Source organism: Ptychodera flava, chromosome 21 (assembly GCF_041260155.1).
Source record: "Ptychodera flava strain L36383 chromosome 21, AS_Pfla_20210202, whole genome shotgun sequence".
NCBI lineage: Eukaryota > Metazoa > Hemichordata > Enteropneusta > Ptychoderidae > Ptychodera > Ptychodera flava.
In genome coordinates this window covers 34,412,364-34,438,744 of record NC_091948.1, presented here as the reverse complement: position 1 = coordinate 34,438,744, position 26,381 = coordinate 34,412,364, and the positions used below count along the sequence as shown (strand labels likewise).

Sequence of the window (26,381 nt, the reverse complement as noted above, 5' to 3'; positions counted from 1 at the left end):
TAACCTGTTTGTCATGAGGAGATGGTGCTTTTGGGGGATGTTGCTGTTTTAGTAAATGTGAATGGGCTGCCTCAAATTCCCTGATCCAGTTATCCCTGGGTAGTTTATGAATTTCAATCCAGCAGTCAGTGCCACCTTTAAAAACAAGATGATACATATTATAGAACAGTTGAGTGATTTTGACATCTTATTGTGTTATGAGTACTTCAAGATGTACATTTACAACTTGTACTTGTACATGTTTTTTATTATGTTGACAATTCCTCATTTAAACAGTAAATTCCTCTTTGCAATTTTAACATAACTCAAAAATCATACATCTGTACATTAATTAAAAGTGTATTTTAAAGCACTAAATTACTTACGTCTATAAAAATCTAACTGATGGCCTATATATTCCATTGTCTCTGTAATGCTTGATACTAGTAGCTGGCTATTGTCTAACCTTTTGGAAGCTGCTAGGTAAAACACCAATGGCAAAATGATGTACCTGGGCTCAAAATTAATGGCAATCCCTGGTCCCAGGAAAACAAACCTTGCTTTTAGACATCAATTTCAGGAAATGTTTGTCCGATAGAACTACCACATATTCATGTGTCATGGAATGAATATGCAATGTACAGCTAAGTAAGATGTGTTGCCGTAAAGCATAGACCCTCCAAAAAACGTTTTTGGAGGGTCTATGCGTAAAGCTAACTTATAGACTTTTTCAAATATTGGTGATCATGTGTGAAATGTGTAATTTGAACGTAATGATCAATTGATCATCGGCTGTAATTTATCATGCAACATTTTCTTTAGGCATGCAGGATGATAAAAATAGAAAATATGGAGGATGATGTACCTTTTTGTCTCTAATTGATAAGTTTTACACTGATGGGCTTATAAAAAGGAAAATGACTATGTAGTATAGTTTTGTATACTGTATATTTCAGTTTTAAACTGCTTTCATGTACAGTCATTGTGTTACCTGGCTGACGAGATGAAAATTAAACTATGTAAGAGATGAGGTTGGAGTATGATGTTCATTTGTTTGTCAGATTTTAAGAAACAGCAATCATATAATTCAAAATTTGTAATATAGGTGGACTATATTGTAGTGGACTATAAGATGTTTTCTCATGACTACTAATTTCCGCAAGTGGCTGTTCACTTGTACTACCATCTAATAAAATTAATTTTGAATCCTGTGTACTGTTTTATCAGCATTGCAATTAAAAATCCAGCTTTTGATGAAAACAAACAACTCTTGGCATGTGGTATTGTGTAAAACAATAACTTACTTTCCAGTGTTACTGCTGCATAGTCTCCTTCATTTGATGGTTGGCATTTTGATGCAATCGTCTTTGTACCACCTTCATTTTCATTCAAAACTTTCAGTAAATGCAAACCCTCATATGCACAGAACAGCAATCTTGCAACTCCTGCAAATATCACAAAGTGAAATCATTGCATCGCTGAGGTAATAACAAGTACTGCAAACTTTGTCTATAACAACTCTCTTCTACACATTATATTCAAAAAGTTTTGGTGGGAAAAGTAGTCAATCTTTTTATTTATTCATTATCTATTGATTATATATTACTTGTTTAATATGACAATTTTGATTTTTTAGCTAGAAAGTACTCTCTGATATAAATTAATTACTCATGAAAGTACTAGAAACATTGACACATTCGACAGAGTTTTATCTAAATATGAAGTATTAATTCCAAAAGAAAGACTGGTCATTTCATAATGTCTTCTTTGAAACAGTGAATACACACTTTCCTAACACTTAATCATAGTTCTTCTTTGCAAATTTGCTATGATTCAACACAGGTGAAAGTAGATAATTTCCACCTGTTTTATGTTAACCTGAACTTTTGCCATGTGTGTTCTAATTTACAAAACTTCTGTTGAGTGTACAGCAAACTATAGATGTTATATCTTGTTGTTTGATTTGTTAATTATTCATGGAATTTCACATCACCTTTCTTTTCTCTTTGACTGCAAATATTTCAAATATTATTAAAAAATACCGTCAAGGACAGTGTGCTCACATTCGGTTTGCATTGGTAAATTCAAGAAATATTTAAACAAGAAAAACAAGAATGATAAAAGCAAATAAGGTCTGCAACTAAGGTACTGGAGGTCATCTTCAGGAACTGCATATCAACTTCTATAGCAATGGGACAAGCAGATCCTACATACATAAGCAAATGTCAACAAAAAATATTAGCCAGAGAAGCTTGACGAAAAGAAAAGGCGGGAGAGTGGGAAAAAATAAAGATTGGGAAAAAATGTACAAGGGATCTGGTAAAAAGTAGTGCTACCTAATCAATGTTCTAGCCCCTACCCCCTCCTGAATATCAAATGTTCCACCCCTTGGTTGACCATGCAGCTGGCAGGAAATGTATTTACAACCTTGGGGATGTTTTAATTAATGCTATGAGTGCTATCATTCGAATGTAAAAAGCACTTAAATCAGTTACGGATAGTGAAATGCCTTCCACTGTGGGGGGATTATGACATCTGGAATTATCCTGGATCCAAATTTCTCATCAGTTCTTGTGTGTCTTACATGCAAAAGTTGCAAAAATTGGTTCGCAATGAAAAAAATTCCCTCAGCTTTGTTTTCTGGATCAAATTTTACTACAAATTGATATTAAATATGACAAAATTATGTTCTCGGCCTTTGAAACTCTCTCACAACATATCCTGGGTTGGTGTAGGTCATTTAAGTCACAAACTGAAAACATAGGGTCAAAGTCCCTGAAGCTACGATAGACATGGTATCAAAATTAAGTATTTCCTGACTGTATGAAATTATCTCACTAAGGTCATCCTAGTGACATGTAAACCAAATATTAAAGCTGTCTGACCAGCGGTTTTTGAAAAAAAGCGACTCAACAGTTGACAGAGCTCTGCTGTGTTATGTAGAGAATAACCTTTTGTGACACATGTATTGATGAAGAAGGTGGATATCTTTGATAGCTCATTTCAGGATGGCCTGACCAAAATGGAAAAAAATTCTGTAAAAATACAGATTTGCATATTTCATCAGACTATATTAGTCTTTAACAGCAATAAACGAAAGTTAATTACATTCTAATTAAAGTAAACAAGACTTGCTTAAATCAAGATTTACGTCATAAAAAAACAGCATATCTGTCAGGTTATAAAGAATCTTGAGCTGGTTATCTTTTAATATCAGTATTTTCATCCTATTAACCAAGCACATTTTAACTTTCAAATTAACATTGTAAGTAAGTTCTGTTGAATAAGTTGAGACTGTACGTACTCAGAGAAAGCACACTGAAGAGACAAATATTTGAAACTTAAGAAGTTCAAGGTCATCAAAAGCATTATAAGGAATCATGTTACACTTTCATTGCACTGTTTACACAGATTGCATAATTGCTATAAATAGCACATGAGGAATCTTACAGCCCAGCTTTACCATAAAAACCCTATCACTTTGACCACTCTTTTAATTGACCACTCTATTTTTTTCCTCAAAAAGTAATCTTATTTTATCCTTATCAAGTCAACCATAAATGGAAATTAGAACTTTCTCTATCTCTATTTATTTGACCACCCTATCATGACAACTATTATGAGCAATTTCTTTTAGATAACATAAATGGTGGTTCAGAATATATCAAAGTTGGGATTCAGGAAAGTTGACTTTGCATGTTTTAATCCTCAATTCACGATGAACTGTCAAAAAAGTTGAACTTTCTGATAATTCCACACTAAAATTATTTTGGCTTTGATGATTTCCTAATTAATTCAATTATTTAAAATCATATTAATTATTTTTTTCTGGGTGAATTGATAGGGTTTATACAGTACAAGAATTACATACAATGAAAGTCAAACTTTGACCAAAAATGACAAAAAAATTCCTTAAAATACACATTTGCATATTTCATCACAATTTGAACAAATCTACGTTGGGTTATCCCTAGGGACCTGTATACCAAATAACAAAGCTGTCTGACCAGCGGTTATGAAGAAGAAGATTTTTTACCAAAAACACCTTTTTTGGCATTAATTTGCCTATTTTCAACAATATCAAAAAATTAAAAAAAATAGTTTCTCAAAATCATATTTTTCATCTACACAACAAATATCAAATCAGTAAGCACTGCGGTTCTCAAGATATTTGAGTGGACGGACGCCTCACAAACGGACATACATACATACATACATACATACATACATACATACATACATACATACATACATACATACATACATACATACATACATACATACATACATACATACATACAGACTGACGACGGACGGATACCCATCCCAATAGCTTCTATAGACTATAGTCTATAGTAGCTAAAATTACCTAAAATATAAGAATTTTGGGGTTTCCCAACACTTTGAGCAGAAAATTTATCTAATAACATCCCCCGGGACTTTTGTACCAAATTACAAAGATATCAGACAAGTAATTTTGAGAACAAGTTTTCTTGACCAAAAATGACAAAATTGTCTTAAAAATACAAATTTGTATATTTCAGGACGATTTCCACATATCTAACTATTGTCATCCCTGGACATCTGTACACCAAATATAAAAGCTGTCCGTCCAGGGGTTTTAAAAAGAAAATATTTTTAAAGATATTTTGACCAAAAATGACAAAAATTGCCCTAAAACAGTAATATTTCCAATTTCGTTGTAATTTCAACAATTAGAAGGGTAACACCCTTGCAAAAATCCAATCCAAATTTGAGAGCAATTAGACTAGCGGTTTCAGAGAAGAAGAAATTTTACTTAAAACAAGTCATCGTTGATGACACAGTCCCCACTTGTTAATAATGGGTACTTTGATTACATGTAATCAGAGAGGATAGAGTCCTCTTCATGAATTAGGTCTGTGATAAAATACTTTGATACAGATGGCGCTCAATGGCCAAGAATGAGTTTCCATGGTGATGAAAATATAAAACCAATGTAAGCCACCATCCTAAAGTTCATAAAATGAGTCAACTAGGAATTAATCAACAGGATGTTGCAAAACATTTTTGCATACAATTCTAACACTTAACAGATTATCACTGGTACCATATTTCATAAAGTTTGATGCAGTATTTACAACACTATGAGATCAACATCTGTATCAAGTTTCATCACATTTGACGTTGTATTAATTTGTGGCTATATCACCCTAATTAGGAAAGTTCATTACTTATGCAATTACAAATTAATTAAAATGACACTGATAAATGTCTTTTTCAATGTTAAAGCAATGTGAGCTTAACATCGGTTAACATCTGTATAAAGTTTCATGAATTTGATGCAGTACCGGTACATATTTCTTGACATATCAGCCTACTTACGAAACTTCAATAATTGACATGTTACTGCTACATGACGTGAAACAAATTGACGAGCATATGTATGAAATAGGTCAATGTCAACTTTGAATGATACTGGTGGAAATATGTCTGAGTTATGGCTCTGTACATGAAAACATCGTAATAAAATGGCTGCCTAGCAACCATATTGGATCGTATCACATAAAAAATCGACGTACATATGTATGACATAGGTCAATGTCCTTGTACCAACTTTGAATAAAATCAGTTGAGATATGCCTGAGTTATGCCTCTGTATATGAAAAAATTGTAATAAAATGGCCGCCTAGCGGCCATATTGGATTGTATCACAAAACAAATCGACGTGCATATCTATGAAATTGGTCAATGTCCTTGTAGCAATGTTGAATAAAATCGGTTGAAACATGTCTGAGTTGTGGCTCTGTACATGAAAAAATCATAATAAAATGGCCGCCTGGCGGCCATATTGGATCGTATCACAAAAAAAATTGACGTGCATATCTATGACATTGGTCAATGTCTTTGTACCAACTTTGAATAAAATCAGTTGAAACATGTCTGAGTTATGGCTCTGTACATGAAAAAATCGTAATAAAATGGCCGCCTGGCGGCCATATTGGATTGTATCCCAAAACAAATCGACGTGCATCTGTATGACATATGAAGTAATCCTTGTACCAAGTTTGAATGAAATCGCTTCATGCATCTCTGAGATATCTGTGTGAACGGACGGACGGACGCACACGACAGCACGCACGCACGCACGCACACACGCACGCATGCACGCACGGACATGACCAAACCTATAAGTCCCCCCGGACGGTGTCCGTGGGGACTAATGAGAAAAATAGCCAAAAATTCAGCAAAAATACATAATTCGAGATATCTTTACGATATTCACAAAACTGATTTTGATTAACCTTAGTAACCTGTATACCAAATATCAAAGCTATCAGATTAGTAGTTTTTGAATAAAAAAAATTTTGACCAAACATTTGGAAAATTGCCCCCAAATTACAAATATGAAAATTTCAATTCAGTTTGTATAAACTTGACTGAGGTCATCCTGAGGAACATGTATACAAACTTCAAAGCAATCAGATCAGTGGTTTCAGAGAAAAATATTTTTTGACTAAAAACTGAAAAAATTACCCCAAAAATAGAAACATACAAATTTCATCCCAAATTTTTAGCACCTAATTTAGAATACCTAAAGGAACCTGCACACCAAGTTTCAACCCTATCCAACCAACGGTTACAGAGTTTTAGCAATTTGCAGGGTAATTTCCTTTTCCCCCCTCATTTGCATATTTTTGGCACTGACATGTTCATTTGAACAAATTCACATCTCCACCCCTAGGTGCACCTGTACACCAAATACTAAGACAGTAGGTGCTGCTGTTTAGGTGTTTTTGACGTGGACAGACATACATACATACATACATACATACATACATACATACATACATACATACATACATACATACATAGACATGCAAATCGGATGCAAATGAAGTGATTCAGCCTATACGATAACCTCACATTGGTATACCAAATGTGAGCTAAAAATAAAATGCTCAACAATAATATATCAAATCAAATTAAACCATGATTCATGAAAATAGAAATCCTGCAAACTTTCAACTTTGACATCACTATTTAATTTGCATCAAATAAAAACTGCAATAAATTTACATACCCATGTCATCAACAGTAGACAGTAAGTACATTTGGACGGATACAAGACTGACATTGATGCTAGTAATGTCTACTCCTTCTTCTTCCCACACAGTAACTTTGCTTTGAGTGGCAGCATCAATAACTACTACACCATTTGGCATGCCAATAAATATATATCTTCCATCTTTGCTGTCGGTCATGCAATTTGCTGTTCCAAAATCCTGAAAAAAACAATTTTACAAAAGGTATTTTGAGTACTAGCAACCTCTCAGTTCTACCTCCACGGACCATTGGACATTGCAAGGAGTCATGTCGCTAAAAGAACACTTCGCCTTCAAAACAAAGCCAATTCACCCCAAACTATCACCAGGTAACCTGTAAATTCTGTTATTTTGCCGGAATCTGTGTGTCAGAATCATACCTTTTAAATCAATAGGAAGTCAGATATTTTTTAATCCTGACGAGCGTTAAAGATAATGTACACTTTGAAAATAGATGAATACATATAATGAAACAAGTCATCGTTGATGACACAGTCCCCACTTGTTAATGGGTGCTTTGATTACAGGTCCTCAGAGAGGATAGAGTCCTCTTCATTAGGTCTGTGATAAAAATACTTTTGAATAAATTCGCTTGATACATGTCTGAGTTGTAGTTCAGGACATGAAAAAATCGTAATAAAATGGCCACATGGTGGCCATAATGGATCGAATCACAAAACAAATCAATGTGCATATGTATGACATACGGTAGGTCAATGTCCTTGTACCAACTTTGATTAAAATTGGTTGAAATATGCCTGAGTTATGGCTTTGTACATGAAAAAATCATAACAAAATGGCCGCACAGCAGCCATATTGGATCGTATCACAAAACAAATTAATATGCATATGTATGACATTGGTCAATCTCCTTGTACCAACTTTGAATAAATTTGCTTGATACATGTCTGAGTTATGGTTCTGGACATGAAAAAACGTAATAAAATGGCCACACGGCGGCCATATTGGATCGTATCACAAAACAAGTCAATGTGCATGTGTATGACATAGGTTGATGTCCTTGTACCAACTTTGAATAAAATTGGTTGAGATATGCCTGAGTTATGGCTCTGTACATGAAAAAATCGTAACAAAATGGCCGCATGGCGGCCATATTGGATCGTATCACAAAAAAATTGATGTGCATAGCTATGACATTGGTCAATGTCCTTGTACCAACTTTGAATAAATCTGTAGAAACATGCCTGAGTTATGGCTCTGTACATGAAAAAATCGTAATAAAATGGCCGCCTGGCGGCCATATTGGATCGTATCACAAAACAAATTGATGTGCATATGTATGACATAGGTTGATGTCCTTGTACCAAGTTTGAATATAATCGGTTGAGATATGCCTGAGTTATGGCTCTGTACGTGAAAAAATCGTGACAAAATGGCCGCACGGCGGCCATATTGGATCGTATCACAAAAAGAATTGACGTGCATATCTATGACATTGGTCAATGTCCTTGTACCAACTTTGAATAAAATCAGTTGAAACATGCCTGAATTATGGCTCTGTACATGAAAAAATCGTAATAAAATGGCCGCCTGGCAGCCATATTGGATCGTATCACAAAACAAATCGACGTGCATCTGTATGACATATGAAGTAATCCTTGTACCAAGTTTGAATGAAATCGCTTCGGGCATCTCTGAGATATCTGCGTGAACGGACGGACGCACGCACGGACGCACGCACGCACGCACGCACAGACGCACGCACGCACACACGCACGGACACGACCAAACCTATAAGTCCCCCCGGACGGTGTCCGTGGGGACTTATAATGAAAAAAGTCACCTAGCATGACCTCGTGTTCCTATGTCAGGATTTACTGGGTCAAAGGTCATTTTATTTGTTTACACCACTGGCTTACTTTTGCCAAAAGTCATAAACTCTTTTTCAGTTTTCCCCTCTTTTAATCTAATATGGAAATATCAGGAAGTTTTAGTCACGATGAACGAAGAAGTCTAAATACAAAGAACCCTCATGATTGCATAATGCATGATTTGCACAAAGGAAATCTGTCTATGAAAGGGTGTTTTAGCAGGCGACATGTTTGTCCAACCCTAATTTTATGCTCCGACATGAAAATTCAGTTTTTTTTGGTTTCTTTGGTCTTTAGACCAACTGCTAATTTCAGCAAGAATGTTGTAAATACACAATTATGTGTTGATAAATATTCAAAATTAAAGAATTAGACAATTTTTCCTTTTTATTTTTAGCTGACCTGAAATTCTTCTGCTCATGGGCTAACTGTGACAAATCTATAAGAAAAAACCTTAACCTAAAGATTAATGAGATTATAGTGGGGTGGGGATAGGGTGGGGGTGTTGTTGTTTTGTGTAGTGTGTCAGCTCTACAATACCCAATGCTGTAATTTTGAGAAAGTTGCACGCTTCTGCCAGAGTCCTCTGCGGAAGGGTCATGCTTCTGTTAACCTCTCTTCTGTGATTGACTAATCAAAGGTCGCGCTTCTGTCTTTTTTGGTGTGTTATTTCTCTTCTCCACAGTAGTGAGATTGATTCTCTCAGAGTTATGGATACATCATGAAACTAAGCAGGAATAATGTAGATTCCAGAAATTACAGGTTACCCTATCACCAACTGGTAAAGTTGAAAATGATCAACCACTGCCATCAGATTTTTCATCACCTACGCTATCATCCCAGGACTAAAATCTTGTACACATTTAAACAAAAATGACATAGGGTAATTCCTTGCTGGGCACCTGAGTTGCAGCATTTAGTAATTTGAGTTTTTCTTTTTTCTAATTCTACCATTTATGGTTTATGCACCAATAAATGTCCTGACACAGTAACAGTTTTCAAGTTGCAGGTAAAAACAATGCTGTGATACATTGCGGCATCATCATTTTTTGCTCACGTGTTTACACACGTGAGCATAGTCACAGCGATGTCTGTCTGTCTGTCTGTCTGTCTGTGTGTCTGTCCATCTGTCTGTCTGTGTGCTCGATATCTCAAAATCAAATCTGGTACATAGATTCAGCTTGCAAATGGCAAGAACTAATTAGTTTTTGGTGGGCGTGCCTTGCTTAGTTTTTGCTCATTTGCATAATTAATGATTCTAGAAAAAACAGATAATATATATATCGACAATGACAGCACACAATTTGATGAGATTTGCTACAGATGTTGATCACACCAAGAAATATCAGCTGTAAAAGATATTAAGGGGTGACATAAAAGGTAATGGATAATTTGCATATTTAATGAACTTTCCTAATTAGGGATATATATCTGATTTGACTCGATCAAAATTGACAAAATTTGGTATGTATATTGAAGATACTATGATTTAACATTATTGAAAGTCATTAAAGCATTTTTACTTCATCAAACTCTTCATTTCATATTTAATGAACTTTTGAAGTTACAGATATTTATTTGAATTGACTTGACCAAAATATGACTGAAACTTGCTATGTACTTTAAAGATACTATGATATAACATTGTTGAAAGTCATCTTAAACATTTTTACTTCAGCCAATTCCTTATTTGCATATATGATAAACTTTCCAAATTAGATAAATATGTCTGAATTTACTTGACCAAAGTTGATGAAACTCACCATGTACATTGAAGATACTATAATATAACATTATTGAAAATCATTAAGCAGTATTACTTCAGCCAATTCCTTATTTACATATTTCATGAACTTCACTAATTAGGATATATATCTGAATTGACTCGACCGAAGTTGATGAATCTTGCTACATATATTGAAGATACTATAAAACAACATTATTGAAAGTCATTAAACTTTTTTACTTCAGCCAATTCCTGATTTGCATATTTAATGAACTTTCCTAATAAGGGATATTTATCTTTATTGACTAAACCAAACTTGATGAACTTTGCTATGTACATTAAAGATACTATGATAAAACATTGAAAGTCATTAAACATTTTAACTTTAGCCAATTCCTTATTTGCAAATTTAATGAACTTTCCTATTTTAAGGATATTTATCTGTCTTGACTAGACCAAAGTTGACGAATTGCTTTGTACATTAAAGATATATGATACGATATTATTGAAAGTCATTTAACATTTTTACTTCAGCCAATTCCTAATTTGCATATTTAATGAGAACATTTCAGTCAATTCCTGCTTTGCATATCCATTTTTCACAATCAGGTCAAGATGGTTAAAATTAATGAAACACAACATATTCCATATGGTGTATTTTAACATAATACTACACATTTGAAGGCTGTTGAAAACATAAATACTGTAAACTTGATTTTTTTGGACTAAAGATGCTATAACATACCACGCCAAGTGGGTGAAAATACATCATGTTTGGGTTCAATACCGCTTTTTACTGACTTGGCTGATGGGGAAGTAATTGTCTTAATACTGTCTGGCAGGAAAAGGGTTAATGAACTTTCCTGATTGAGGATATATACTTGGATTTAGAATTAATCTGTGGTGAATATTATTCATTATGTTGATCATAACACTTTCAATGAAGTTGCAAACATGCGGCAAAGGTTCATATTTACACATAACTGCAATATATAATGAAACACGTGAGCATTTTCAGTTCATATCTGCTATTTCAGGATGAGCTGGTAGTATTGTGGAGGCTTCATGGGCCAATGGTTAGAACAGTGGACGCACGATCACAGGATGGTGAGTTCGAGTCCTGGCATAGGAATGGTGTTGTGTCCTTGAGCAAGGCACTTTATTCCTCATTGCTTCTCCCCACCCAGGAGTGATGGGTACCTGGTAGGGCAGACGTTGCAATGTAAGCGTTTAGCTCTGCTGCACATGTGAGCTGTTGTTTGCTCCCCAGGGAGTTGAGTGGTATCATATTAGGTCCAGTGACCAGGGGTAATAATAATTGTAAAGCACCTTGATCGCATGTACTTGTGGATATGTGTGCTACATAAGAAGTTACCCATTATTACTATTATTATTATTATGGTACTATATTGGGGCAAAGGACAATATGGTACTTCGGGCGAAGTAGCCTGGGACAAGTTGGTTTTGGTACAAACTGGTTGTGGGACAAAGTTGTGTGTTATGAAGTGTCTGGACCCCCAAAAGAGTTCTTTTACATTAGTCAAAGCTGAAGCAACAGTGGTTGGATGCTGGCTGCAGACTGCAGCTCAAGGTTTTGTCAGACTATCTGGTTTCGCAGTCTGACCAAAATACTCATGCAACCAGCTGCAGTTTGTTGGATTCTAGTCGTGTAATTCACAGGTGTTAGACAGTTTGACCGAAACCAAGTTACATCACACCACCTCGTTCCCTAGGCTATCAGTTTGCACCAAAACAATCTCGTATGTTGCAGTAATGCTGTACCTTAAGGTTTTGCTTGGGTATGTGGGTCGATCTGGTTTTGTCGTCCGACCCACAGGTGTGTGGAGTTGCCGTGTAGCATACATAGAGAGAGAAGGACCCCTTCTCTCTATGTATACTACATGGCAACTCCATGCACCTGTTGTACGACCCACATGCCCAGGCAAAACTTCGAGCTACACACAGCATTGCAGCGACATGGTACAAAACACTTCGCCCTAAAACAGTTCACTCTGCCCAAACTTTTTTCTGATTCTATGGTTTGTGGATTCGTTGGCGAGGTGGTACGAGACGAGGTAATACATTGGAAGAGGTGGTTTTGCATGACATGGTTTGGGGACGAAGTTGTAATGTGTGGGGCGACATGGTTTGGTGTGAAGAGTCTGGATGGACCCCAAACTTGGTTCCCAGACACTTCGCACCATACCATCTCGTCCCATACCATTTCGCACCGAAACAACCTCGTACCAAAACCTCTTCGCTCTAAAAGTCACGTCGCCCAAAGCCATTTCGCCCCCAAAACAATGCCACTTCACTCCCCAATTTATCGCTAACCGTTAAAAGCTGGATCGGACCATAGCTGCAAAATTGTAGCGCTACGGTGAGGCGGTCGGTGATTTTTGTTTTTGCGACTTCGCTCACCAGTAGCGCTACAATGACGATGGCCCTGTAGAGGTAAAAATAAGCGCACCCCATTGGACAAGGCGTGTTGATGTGATTACCAACTTCCGGTAATGGCGGCTCCCAGAAAGACCGATGCCCAACGCACGCCCAATATTTATAGAACGCGATCGACGTGTTTGAACAAATTCCAAACCCTATAAACGACAAGATTAGTGAAGTATAGTATTGAGTCTTCAGTAGTGATAAATCAGTACGACCAAATGCAGTAAATATGTAGCATTTGACATCAACACGCCTTGTCCATCGGCATTGTAGCGCTACTGGTGAGCGAAGTCGCAAAAACCAAAAATCACCGACCGCCTCACCGTAGCGCTACAATTTTGCAGCTAGGTCGGACCACAGCTGCCATTGAAGTTTTATCAACCTTTCTATCATCCCAGGACTGAAATCTTGAAATTGTACACATTTCGAGAAAATGCATGACATCGTGCAATACCGCGCACGGCACCTGAAATGTAGCATTTAGTAGTTTTCATGTTTCTTTTTTCTAATATACCGTTTATGGTTTCATGGAAGAATAAATGGTTCGTGGTAGCCAAGTTGCAGGTAAAAACATACATCGTGGCATCGATGTTTTAGGACGAGTTGACGGTACTATATTTTGGGCGAAGTGGTTTTAGTACGAGGTGGTACTTGGGGCGAAGTGGCGTTGGAAGAGGTAGTACTTGGGACGAGGCGGTTTTGGTGCAAAATGGTTTTGGGACGAAGTTGTGTGGGGCGAACTGGTTTTGGTGCGAAGTGTCTGGGTTCCCAGACACTTCGCACCAAAACCTCTTCGCACCATACCATCTCGTCCCATACCATTTCGCACCAAAACCACTTCGCCCCAAAAGTCACGTCGCCCCAAACCACTTCGCCCCCAAAACAACTGAAACAAATGTCTTTACGGCAACAGCTTAGCGAGATTTTTGCGTAGGTCAGCCGAGCGAAATTATTGCTCTGGCTCGCAAGAATGCTTTGCCCCAAACACGGTCCCTCCACAAAACTTTTCGCCAACCGGCAAAGCGGAAAATAACCAACCACTACCATCGAAGTTTTCGTAACCTTTCTGTCATCCCAGGACTGAAATCTTGAAAGTGTACAAATTTCGAGAAAATTACATCGTGCAATCCCGCGCACGGCACCTGAGTTGTAGCATTGATTGAGAAGTTTGCATTGCGTGTTTCTTTTTTCTAATATACCGTTATGGTTTCATGCAAAAATAAATGGTTCGTGGTGGCCCAAATGTCCTGACACATTAATGCTTCCAAGTTGCAGGTTAAAACAATGTTACGATACGTCGTGGCATCGTTGTTTTAGGACGAGTTGACGGTACTATATTTTGGGCGAAGTGGTTTTAGTACGAGGTGGTACTTGGGGCGAAGTGGCGTTGGAAGAGGTAGTACTTGGGACGAGGCGGTTTTGGTGCAAAATGGTTTTGGGACGAAGTTGTGTGGGGCGAACTGGTTTTGGTGCGAAGTGTCTGGACCCCAGGCTCTAAGGCTAAGTTAGAACTCTAATAGCCTGAACGCGAAATCTAGGCACAAGTTTTCATATCCTGAGCTACAGCTTACCTGCATTTGCACTGCGCACTCGTATCGAGGGGGACGTACCCGGGACTTTTCCTCTAACCTTGTCGCTTCTCTGTTGCTAACTGTTTCCCAAGCATCATCAATTAACAAATTGAGGATTTTGTCAATCATACGAAACGGTTGTGGTAGTTGATCATGCAACTGCTCAGGATCTGTCAAAAAATCATCGTCGTCGCTTATCAGTTCACTTAGAGACGGGGGTGTGATTGACAGCAAATTTTTCCTCACGTATACCGGCATTTTTGAATATTGTGGTTCGCCGTAGTTAAGAAGTGAAAACCTTTAAAAGAGTCAACAACAAATAAGATATAGTTTGCCTGTCGGCCGCTGCTAGGTCGCCATTTTCAATCTAGCAACCAACTCAGAACGAGGCCTCATAAACTCTCGTTCCTTTCGAGACTACGGAAAAAACTGCGGGATTTAGATTTTCGGGCCTCGTCATCATAATCTAATTATTTTAATTTCTAAGCTAATAAAATTAAACACATTTCATCAAATATAATATTAACATATAAAGGGATTATCAATGGAAAGATAAGGGTTGTATAAGACATAGTGTGGGGTCGAGTACACTCGTGTTAAATGCAAATGACAAAGGGTCACACATGTCACACTCAGTTCATTAACCTTTCGCCTACAGCACCAAATCACCTGATCGCACTCATTCACACACTAAAGCCAGTACAAGCAAGTTGCTAACATCGAGTTGATAGCCGAGTTGATTGGTTCTATTGGACCGCCGGTCGCCGAAATCAGCATGGCATATCAAAGTACAACTTCATTTAATTAAAGCTTGTACACTGCTCAGAGCAGAGTGCAATCTGAAAGTTGTGTTCGTCGATCAATGTTGCCAAGATTTGCTGTACTGGGGTGGTAGAGGCGAATATTATTCGTTGGAAATGGATGTGGTTACTAGTGTGGTGAAATTTAACGCCCAAGTCTCAGGCAGGGATAAAGTTTGCAGGTATGTGAGTATGTATTGCGATACCGTAGATGTTTAAAGGCCTTTCTGGCCAGGGTATAACAACAAGATTTTCAGAACATCTATCTACTCCAAAATTTCACGGGATTGTCGCGTCGGTTATGTTAGCCTTTGGTGTCCTTGTTGAGATTGGCGGTGTGCCCACAGGCGCCCGTGGGTTTGGTAGTCTGCAGAAAATCGCTCGATCTAGCAGACTACCCAACCCACGGGCGCCTGTGGGTGTGGCATATGTGTTGCGTGATCTTCTTGCGAGTATTAGTCCTACTCATAGTTATACATTAATCATGGAAGAATGTTTATACTGCTATTTTCCCTTTTCCCCCAGAGAGAGAGAGAGAGTATCTTGTTCTCTTGTTGGTGACACAAAACGCTTTGCATCAACCCTCAATATTGTTGCCAAATTAAATGTAAGTGTATTATATAACAGAGACTGAAACTGAGTGTGAAAAGTTCAAATTGTTGCCAATTCTGATTTTTTGTAGATTTTTCCAATATGGCTGTAAATTCACATCGTGGTCATTGAGAAGACTTGAGAGAGATGAAGAGTTCATTCTGAAGACAAAAAATCTAGAGAATGCACTCAGTGCAACCAGAAAATGTAAGTTATGTGATAATATGTTCATGAAAATTTTGATTTTCTTTGATTATGGAGGCAGGTGGTGGAGGTCAAAGGTGAGAATGATAGGTATATGTTTTATTCACTTTCATATTTTTTTACTTGTGCAACCACACAAACACAATGATATTGTTGCCAAGGTCAACTTGATCCTTTTCAGTAAACTGGAAACAGGTAAACAGTGATTTCATTTCAATGATTCCAATTGGCAATTGCATATAAGATTTTTATGGTCTTTCTCTATGTTCGTTTACAATTTCAAGACTTTGTTCAGAGATGCAATGTTACTAAAATTTTATGAGATGTTCACATATTGAAAACAACTTGTCAGACTAGTCTCTAAATTTATTGAACAACCATAATATATCAGTAGATATGCAATTATTGCAGCAATTGACCTTTGAGTTTACATGGCATGGGGGAATACTGTATGTCATTGTGTTTCTATTTTGTCCATTCTACATATCAATAATGTAACTTCATGTAACTTTAATGTTGATGTATAATGTTGGTGTCAAATGTATCCAATATGTTTGCAGTTTGCAGTTTATGAAAGAAGCCATTTAGTTTACTGGTTGATTTGTGTTGTGGCTTTCTTTATCTCTTTTGTTTGTTTTAACCCTTTATTATTTGCATGCTTTGGTCCAAAACTATTGTGAGTTTGGGACAGATTACAGGGCAATCGGGATGAGTGGCTTAAAGCAGAGCTGCCTTTGTTTTGTCAATCACTCTTTCAACACTTTTTTGGCCTAGATTTTACAAATGAAAGGTTTAAAACAAAAGTAACAAGCTAAGCTGCTGGGATCTATGCTATATTCAAATGGCTGTCCTTACAAATAAAGGGATGAGAACAAAAGTAAAATGCTATAAGGGTTTACATTCAAATGCCCATCCTTGTTCAACAAATTGTAGGACCTACATGAACAACAAAATATTCCCCGGTGTAAATAACTACAAAAATGCATCGATAAATAAATCAAAATAATCATGTGTTTTCATAATACACTACATCTTTCATGTACTATTGGGTTGTTTTTTCTCACACTATCGTTTACATTTCTTTTTTTCAGTGCTGAGATTTGGCAAGAGTGTTGACTTGATTCAAGAATCCTTGAAGACAATTCATCTGTCAGATATTTTTCTGAGAGTTACAATTACTCTTAGCAAACTAAATACAGCAATTTACCTGTTGGTGGATCATGCACTGTGGGCTGAGAAAGTTGGTTTGGTGGAGTTGGACAAAAAGTATTACCGGAATTTGTCTGCAAGGTTCTGGCTAGCCACTCTTATTTTGTCACTTGCACGGGACTTCTATGAAATCATAGTCATGGTGAAGAATATGTCAAGATTACAGAATATGAAAAAAGATGAGAATGAGATTAGAAGCTGTGTTCACAATAGTGGTACTGCTGGCCAAAATGAACCCAATGGTTTCATTGTCTCACAATTACTAGACCAAGGTGATTTTAAATTGAATCTTGTGCCAAAATGTCTTCAACATAATTACCCGGTAGCATTGGATACATTGAAGAATGGTGCAGATATTTTCCTACCTCTCTCAAGTCTTGGGTACTTACGATTATCCTCAGGATTACAGGGAATTTTGGGAATGATCTCATCAGTTGTTGGTATCATGACTGTTTGGGATGGTAGATACAAACTAAAACCATGAAAATAACTTTACACCTCTATCATTCATCATAAAATAGAAGTTACAGCTGTATGGCATTTACATCTGGCACAGTGTAGTGGTCATTTCACTGGATATCTCTCTGTACATTTACATGTAAAACAAAGGAGTAGAAGTTACCATATTCTATGGTGTAACCATACATGGTTTCGTGAAGTTACCATTGTTTACCTCAACTCAATAAAAGTGCAAATGACTCCATAAATTCAATGAGTAGTATTTTATGATATTCCAACTTATGCCTAATCGTATGAAAGTACCATACTTGAATTAAAGGAAAGTAAAGAAATAAAATGAATCTTACACAACACAAAAAAGTTACCTGAAATTGAAGAATGTGTGGAAGCTTGAGATTGAAGAGATCAGAAATAGGACGGTGCATTAGTTTTCAGTTTGCCAGTTTTTTCTTCTGTTTTTATACAAAAAACCCACTGAATTATCAATGATATTTATTTGTCAAAGGTGCTTGTGTTGGATCATACAAGATTTGTGTCAAATTTACTCAACATCAAAGGAATATGACATATTAATTCTCACTAAGATTTTTAGGGAACTAGAAGTGTATTTTTTCAAATTCAGAAGGTAAATTTTCTAATGAAAGTGTTTTTTTCAGCAGAAAATTTCCTACCAAGCTCAAATTTCTGGTGCAACTTTCAAAACAATTTCAATAAAATACAACAAAACGGCGAAAATAAAAATCTTAGTAAATAAAAAATGCACAGCTTAAACTTACATAAATGCAAGCATTGCTCTTGTGCTTAAAACCTAAAAAACCTGGCATACTTCTTTTCCAGTGGCTCAACTTCATATAATATGACTGGGCTTTTTTTTACAAATTTCATTTAGGTTTCATTTGATGTAGTATTTGATACACTTTGTGAATATTTATATATTCTGCAATGTATCTGCATTGTCAAAGATTTTTCATGTAATTCTCCACTGAAAACATGATCATGTAAGAACATGCACATGAGCCATACGTCTGAATTACACACGTAAATGTACCTGCTACATCAGCATTGACTATAATGTAACTATTTCGTTATGTATGTAGCCGTCACTCAAAACTGTAATTACAATTTTGAGCTTGAAACAATGGCTGGATACTAGACTAGTGAGATAAAGTGTATAAAGACACTGCATGCAGACAGATAATGGTGACACTGATCATTTTGACTTGTTAATATTTTTTTAATTCTTTCAATAATATTCCTTCAAGCAGCAAAAGAAATTAAACTGGGTTTGTTGTCTTTTTAACAATGGTATAATATTTGTACTCACACTTTGATATATTAGACTATCAGTTTGCTTCACCCCATACCCCTGTCAATAGCTTTGGGATTTTCTGTTTTGATTTAGTTGGGTGTTGAACTGATACTGTACCACAGTACAATTCACAGCTGATTTCTTGTACAGTTTGCATGAGACACATAATTGCAACAAAAAATTCTACCTGAGATGAAATTATCATACCATACACTGATTTTTCAGTTCTGATATTGAGTTGTCTTTCAACAAGAATCGAGATGAATTGTAAGGAGTATTAAAGAAATAACACCTGTGGCAGTTTTTATGGCAGTATTTTGCATCAGCATACAGGTATATGAAGATGATTTCCCGTTCTGATATTTACATAGATTGAGGCCATCCTCTTCAGAAGTTACAGAACTGTGGGTGCATAATAGGGGGAATAGTGATGACGCAACCATTTGTATACACTGGGCGGGAGTTTTGAATTCTCATAGCATCGCTTTGACAGTATGATAATTTGATGATGAATAATCATGATGAGCAATTTTGTGATATATGCAAAGAGGGGTCAAATGGTCGTACAGGAAACACATTTTGAAACATATGCGTTCTCTGATGGAATTTTTTTAGATTATTTCCGACTCAAGTTTAGTCACTATATATTCACAGACATCATATCCAAGATTCAATGACAATGAAGGCCTGAATCATGACAAAATTACGGGATTCTGAAACCAAACACGGCACGTCCGATCAGAAGCATGGCTTTTTCACATTTTGCATAGATTTTATGATATTCTGGCTTTTATAGGGGAAGTTCCTGTTTGATAGACTGTATTTTGTACCACATGGGTTAATATTGGTTACATTAAAGTGTCTATAAGACTTGCATTCATTATCAACCATAATAAACAGGGGAAAAGTATGACAAAAATTGTGGAAACTATTTCATTAATATTCGTATAGAATTAATTTTTTTTACCAACCAATTGAACAGAAAAAAATGAAGGTGGAGATTAAAAACTTCCACAGAGCTTGAGAATCTTTGACTGTTGATAAAACAATTCATGTCTGCACAAATTTAGTGCAATATATTTTTTTTGTCATGGGTGTGCAAGTGCTTGTTGTGCATGGCAATCCATGACATAGTTTTATTGCTGTGAATATTTGCAGACATGAACCATGAATTGTTCAATCAAGAGAGTTTTGTCTATTCTCATGAGAAAATACTTTTAGCTTATTTTACATTGTCTGATGTTGAATTTTTTTAAAGTCATTGAAAGTTACCAAAACTTATTTTTCAATTTTTACACTGTAATACTATTGTTATGAAATACAAGCGAGACTGAAATAAATTTTATGATTTATTAATAATACTGAGGCATTCAATTGTTGTTGTGCTAGACATGTCCATTGCAAGGCATATCATACATATGGTGTAAACAAGGTCACTTGACTCACCAGGCTGTCTGTGGTATGTGACATATTACGTAACAAATAAAAAGCAGGATAAATTTAACCTTCAAACATTCTTGAACATGAATGAATGTGTTTGTATACAAATGCCATACTAATGATAGAGTGAGACTGAAATTCTCAGATTTATTGACAAATGTTGAGTGCTGTTTTTATTATCATGGCAGGTATGTTCATTGCAAAGTATGATGCCATCAAGACTACCTCCACACTCACATCCATGTTACCAGACATATTACATGTTTGTAACAGATCTATAGCAGGACAGATTTCACTTTCAAACATTCTTTGAACATACCATCTATGAGTGATTGTTTGTGGCAGTTACTTCACCATCACCTTTTTCATTCCTACACAGTACACACAGGCCAGTATGTTCTTTTTGGTATAGATTGACCTCTTACAGATGCTCTTTGGCTAGAGGTCACTCACCTAACAATGAACATAATCAGGGTCTGAGTCTTCTTTCAGTGTACAAGACATCACCATAGAAACAAAAATTACTGGGACAATGTAAACAGTGACAATATCTGATAGTACTAATACTACTTTGTACTTTTTAAGCTTACATTTACACTGCTTTGCTTATATATATATATATATATATATATATATATATATATATATATATATATATATATATATATATATATATATATATTACAAATTGATGACAAGCTGAAAACAGGACCTGGGTGTTACTCAATTTCATGCTACGATGTATGCCCTCTGTAGTGATCATCATCATCTGATGATGATGATGATGATCGCTACTGAGACCTTACATCATAATGTGAAACCCAGGTCCTGTTTTCAGCTTGTCATCAATTTTTACTGTAAAATGCTCTGTCAAACAGGTATTGAACACTGTTTTTACCCAAGGAAGATTATGTAATGCTTGTTGTACACAAATACACACACACACACACCCACATATATATATTTTCTAGGAGGGGAGTTCCTCCCAAGTATTGTACTCTATAACATTTGTGGTTGATACCTGCAGATTCATTTAATGTTTAAAAAATGCAGCAAAAAATTGCCTTGTGAAATAAGTGTGAGCACTAAGATTAAAACAATGCTGAAAAAATACTCTTCTTCTATTACTTGGACCATATCCTCCTGAAATCACCGTCTTCATATACATCAAACCAAAGGATTTAAATAAAATAGAGAATGCAATGTCAAGGCTGCATTGTCCACAACTTTGTCATATTGAGAAAGAGTAAGGGACATCTTTCCAGCGTACAAAGGTCACAGTCAGTGATAATGCACAAAAACTTCAATCAAATCAGATGAATCAAGGTACAGACTGTGATTGCCACCATGTCCTAATCCATTCTCTGTTGATCATTATTGTTAAGGTATGGCAAGTCAAATTCAGATAAACTTGTCATAATAAATCATTGAATTAAATGCTTGGTGTAGCTAGGTTATAACTATTCTTGTTATGTCATAATTTCTACCACTGTACCAGTACAAAAACAATTGTCTTTTATAAAACTCTGAAACTGGTCCATTGCAGCATTACTGGACAGAGATGTCTATAACTCTCACATTCCTTACACTTGTTCCTAAATATTTATGCCCTCAATATTAAAATAAAAACATTTATCTTCTTATCCAAAGTATTACACTTCATGCGTTGTGGAGAGCTTGTGGAGAGCCACATGTGACTTACTATTAAGCTCAAACTGCAATCACAGTGGAGGAAAGATGTTGCAACCCTACAGTCTGTGTGACATGAAGCCCATCCAATAAAATCGTTTAAATAATATGGTGTTATTTTAGAAATAACCAAAATTAAAGATAGGATTGAATAATTTTCTCTTCACTTTGCAATGTCATGGGTACAGTGTTCAAAATGTGTTTGGCTAGATAGGGATTAAAAAAGATATGCATTTACTCTCAAAGGTTTGACACACATCCACCTGAAAAGAGTTTATTCAAATAGTGGTTCACAGAGCTTGAATGTACAAATGTTTACTCCATTATCAAAGTTTCCTTCTTTCTGTTGAGTGGTTAGGTAGCACGTTCTGTCTCTGCTGCTGTACAGCCATCTTATGGAACGAAGTTTGGTTTTAATCTGTAAGACCATTCCTGAGATAGTGATAATGGCAGGTGCAATACGCAGTCCTAAAATGGTTTGATCTTCTTGAGGGCATTTTGTCGCCAGATTTGTAACTTTCTAAGTTTGCGCCAGTATTTCCTAGTGTCTGGTGACAAGTCTTTATAGGACAATGGAGGTCCTGTATGCAGAGTCCATAGCCAATCAGGATACTCAGAATCTGCTCTCAACTCTGGATCCTTCCCATCTTTATAAATATTTGCACCAACACAATGAGTTACCAATATGTCTGGGTCACCAACAACTATAGGACCAACTTCTTTCTTGACAATCGCCGTTTTCCCTTTTCCTAAAATGCAAAGAGCACCCAATGTTATCTGCTACAAATTATGTCATCTGCATGAACATGTCATGGTTGATCATTATTCTTTCAGTTCTGTTCAAAGACTGTTACCATGGCTCAGCATTCCATTGAACAGCTCTGTAAGATGTCTGAAATCCAACACTGTTGGCAGCACCTGCTCTAAGGTCAAACTTGTATCATATTACCTTCTATGAAAAACAAAGTAACTAATGCTTATATGAAGTGTGCATTTTGGTCGTATGGATCAACTCCTGTTTCATGTACAATTCATGTCACGCATTCACAGCTTTTGTGCCACTGTCAAGGCATTTTCAAATTGAACATATCTTGGACAAAGTCTCCTAATCATAGTCAGGTCCCTTCATAAATAAGGAAATCGTAATTGGATAAAAGTTTAATCAGGACAGAAGTATCAAAATAATTGAAATATATTTAAGTGGTGTCCCAATGGGAAGATTAGTGACCAGAGAGTGGTACAAATTGGGAACACGTATCGTATAGTGATCTGAAGCAATGTCTCCCTTTTGGTCGTGTGCCTCGTTGTCTGTACCATTTCTGTTGTGACTATAGGATCACATGGGGATGGGCACCAGTTAATTTCTGTTGTGACAATAGGATCACATGGGGATGGGCACCAGTTAACTCGCACCTTTTCCAACCAGCCAAGAACCAACTCACCCAATACCAACTCCACCTATTCCAACTCGCTTGATACCAACTTGACCGTAACCAATTTTGTGATTTTCATTACTACCTCCCGCTGACAAATAATTGACTCCAAATAACATAAAATACTTTAAATCAACAACAACAATCGGCTAAAATACACATGCAGAACATGGCTAATGCTATGCTATTGCTATGGTGATACAGTACCGTGTATGACGGCTTACGCTACTGCATGCAAAATGTTTCAAATATATGATGTATTTGAACTTATTTTGTAATTTTTGACAACAATGTGTTCTTCATGTAAGTGGAAGAAGAGAACTAAAATGTAAATTTTGGCGAAAAACATCCAACGTGTCAACAGTCAAGTTTGACAGGCACCTGTCAACTACGTAAAACATTACAACACAAGGTGCATGGAATCTATAACAAAATATTACTTATAATAATACATGTACATCATAAACAACGGGCGAGTTGGTATTTTTACATCCATGGTTTCGGGCGAGTTAGTATCAGTATCGGGCGGATTGGAAAAGGTGCGAGTTTACTGTCATCCAATGGGGATTCCCGGTAACATGACTGTAGAACCCTGATAAATATACCTGGGTACCGCTCTTTCACTCAACAAAAACACTGCCACGTACTGAATGGAATATTGATCATCCTGCGATTCAAATCATGAATGATGTTTTCACACCCATGTTTCCACAGGCTTTCTCAGTGTACGTGGTCAAAAGACGTAATTAACGCACTATAAACGTTGACACGATGTACTGCATTCCTGTGATAAAATCACAGCTATCGTATAATATCATATCGTTGAAGCATATACCCTATACCTTGCTGCGGTTCCGTAGCCCTACCACTCCCTTTGCTGGTTGTGCTGGGGGAGTGGGGCACTCCCCCAACACAACCAGCAAAGGGAGTGGTAGGGCTACGGAACCGCAGCAACCCTATACCCTAGTTTCTGGGGTATATGATTGAAATTAGCGTGGAGGTGCGCTGGAAGCGAAAACTTTCTGACGCAAGAGTGTGTGCTCTCTTGCCTAAGAAAGTTACGGTTACTATTTGCGCCCAAATATCTCTTTGTGGTGTTCACGTTGTCATAACAGCATGCCCTGACTCAATGACTAACCTGGTTTTTTCGCATAACCTGCCACTCTCGTGGTTGCTAGAACAACTGGCCTGCAGTAAATATGAGATACGGAACGGAACAAGTGTGAAAACCGTACTGGGGCAGCCATGTTGTTCATCCAAGCTCTACGAAAGTAGGCTTGGGTTTAGATTACTTTTCAGTTTCCTTTTCGGATTCGAGTGACAGAGAAACGTTTGTGAACTCGAGAAAACAGTGTAACTGTCAAAGTTAAAATGCGAGAATTGAATACTAAGAGACAAACAAAACTTTTCTCTATAAATATGTATTTTTTGGAACTTCGATTAAAAATATTCCTGGATATCACTGCATGTAATAAAAATTTAACAAATCTGCCTCGGAATGGATCATATTCATTTTGGACCCGGACAGAATTAATGACAGGGTGCTTTTCAAAAACTTGAATGCATGAAAAGTACTGACCTTCCCTGATGCTTGCATCCAAAAAATCTTTCCCCTTCTCCTTGATCAGGATTGACCCATCCCAATGCAAAATTTTGTATTTCAATAGGGGGCATTGTACCAGAAGTCTTTCCACAGTCCAAATAGAAATTGCAAAGAGTCCAATTTATATTTGCCTTCAAGTTGTCAGCAAAGTCTGTAAGTGTATGTGTAGTCAGTCAGCATATTTTAGACAAAACATCTCACACACGACAGCAGTTTTAGTTTAAACTATAATGGCGCTGACAACATATATGTGTTGACAAACTATAAGCACTGCAATATTGTACAGGGAAAGAAAACGAACTTCCGAATCGTTTGTATAACAGAAATACTTACAAATCGATAAAAGATGCGGCTTTTGCCATTTAAACAAAAAAAACTACGTTAACTACAAAAAAGTTATATAGTTTATCCACTGACTGTGAGTGTTACATTACTATATAATATGTATGGAAAGATAAGTACTTGTCTCTAAAGAGTTGTCTTGTCCAATAAGCTTACGTTGTTTTCCGTCTCCCGTACTCGTGTGTGTCCACCACTCTCTCAAAACTTACCTTAAGTATTTAGAGAGAGAGAAGTGGAAACATATGAGTGCTTTATACTCCTCATGGCAAAGGAGGGTATGCTATTTCTTATTGTATTGGAAAAAAATTTAGAGTATCATTCATTGACAGTTCTTGTAAACAAACAAATCGGCACATAAACAAACAAACTTTTTTTATTGACAAACTTGAACACAAATACAACTCTTTTGGTTTATGGAAATATCAAATGTAACAACTGAACAAATAAGTATAAACAAACAATCAATTAAGAGGCCGGAGTTCCCAGTTGTCTGAGTAGAAGGGCTCGAGGAGAATAAGCTGTGGGTCCATAGCTGTGGTGTTTTCAGACGGGATTCCTGCCTTTTACGGGCTGGTTTTGACTCTTGGTGGCGAGGTTAAAATCATAAAAGTCAAAACCAGCCCGTAAAAGGCAGGAATCCCGTCTGAAAAACTATCTACTGTTG

At 36.6% G+C, this 26,381-nt stretch overlaps 3 protein-coding genes across 4 annotated transcripts in view; 2 read left to right on the top strand and 1 right to left on the bottom strand.

Annotated features, from left to right (window-relative positions):
* Positions 1 to 15,039, bottom strand: part of LOC139122087 (WD repeat-containing protein 93-like) — a 29,163-nt gene extending 14,124 nt beyond the window's left edge. Inside the window, exons 1-4 of one of the 2 annotated variants that reach the window (XM_070687468.1) lie at positions 14,639 to 15,039; positions 7,043 to 7,244; positions 1,284 to 1,424; positions 5 to 135 (exon numbers count right to left, since the gene is read on the bottom strand). In XM_070687468.1, coding sequence (XP_070543569.1) covers positions 5 to 135; positions 1,284 to 1,424; positions 7,043 to 7,244; positions 14,639 to 14,896 — 732 coding nt within the window. In that variant the 5' untranslated portion in view covers positions 14,897 to 15,039. The remainder of the gene's footprint in view (positions 1 to 4; positions 136 to 1,283; positions 1,425 to 7,042; positions 7,245 to 14,638) is intronic. The other variant, XM_070687467.1, reaches the window with a different exon arrangement.
* The window catches only part of LOC139122088 (adiponectin receptor protein 1-like), a 268,597-nt gene that overhangs the window by 25,953 nt on the left and 216,263 nt on the right, over positions 1 to 26,381 (top strand). The gene's annotated exons all lie outside the window — the stretch shown is intronic.
* Positions 15,295 to 20,571, top strand: LOC139122092 (peroxisomal membrane protein 11B-like). Its single transcript, XM_070687476.1, has 3 exons — positions 15,295 to 15,620; positions 16,121 to 16,236; positions 17,325 to 20,571. The coding sequence occupies exons 1-3, from the start codon at positions 15,556 to 15,558 to the stop codon at positions 17,924 to 17,926; spliced, it is 783 nt and encodes a 260-aa protein (XP_070543577.1). The 5' UTR covers positions 15,295 to 15,555; the 3' UTR covers positions 17,927 to 20,571.

Excerpts from the sequence above, each read along its gene's own strand:
- LOC139122092 (XM_070687476.1), top strand. The coding sequence starts at position 15,556 with ATGGATGTGGTTACTAGTGTGGTGAAATTTAACGCCCAAGTCTCAGGC. Across the intron at positions 15,621-16,120 it reads GGCAGGGATAAAGTTTGCAG|ATTTTTCCAATATGGCTGTA; the intron begins GTATGTGAGTAT and ends GATTTTTTGTAG. Across the intron at positions 16,237-17,324 it reads ACTCAGTGCAACCAGAAAAT|TGCTGAGATTTGGCAAGAGT; the intron begins GTAAGTTATGTG and ends TCTTTTTTTCAG.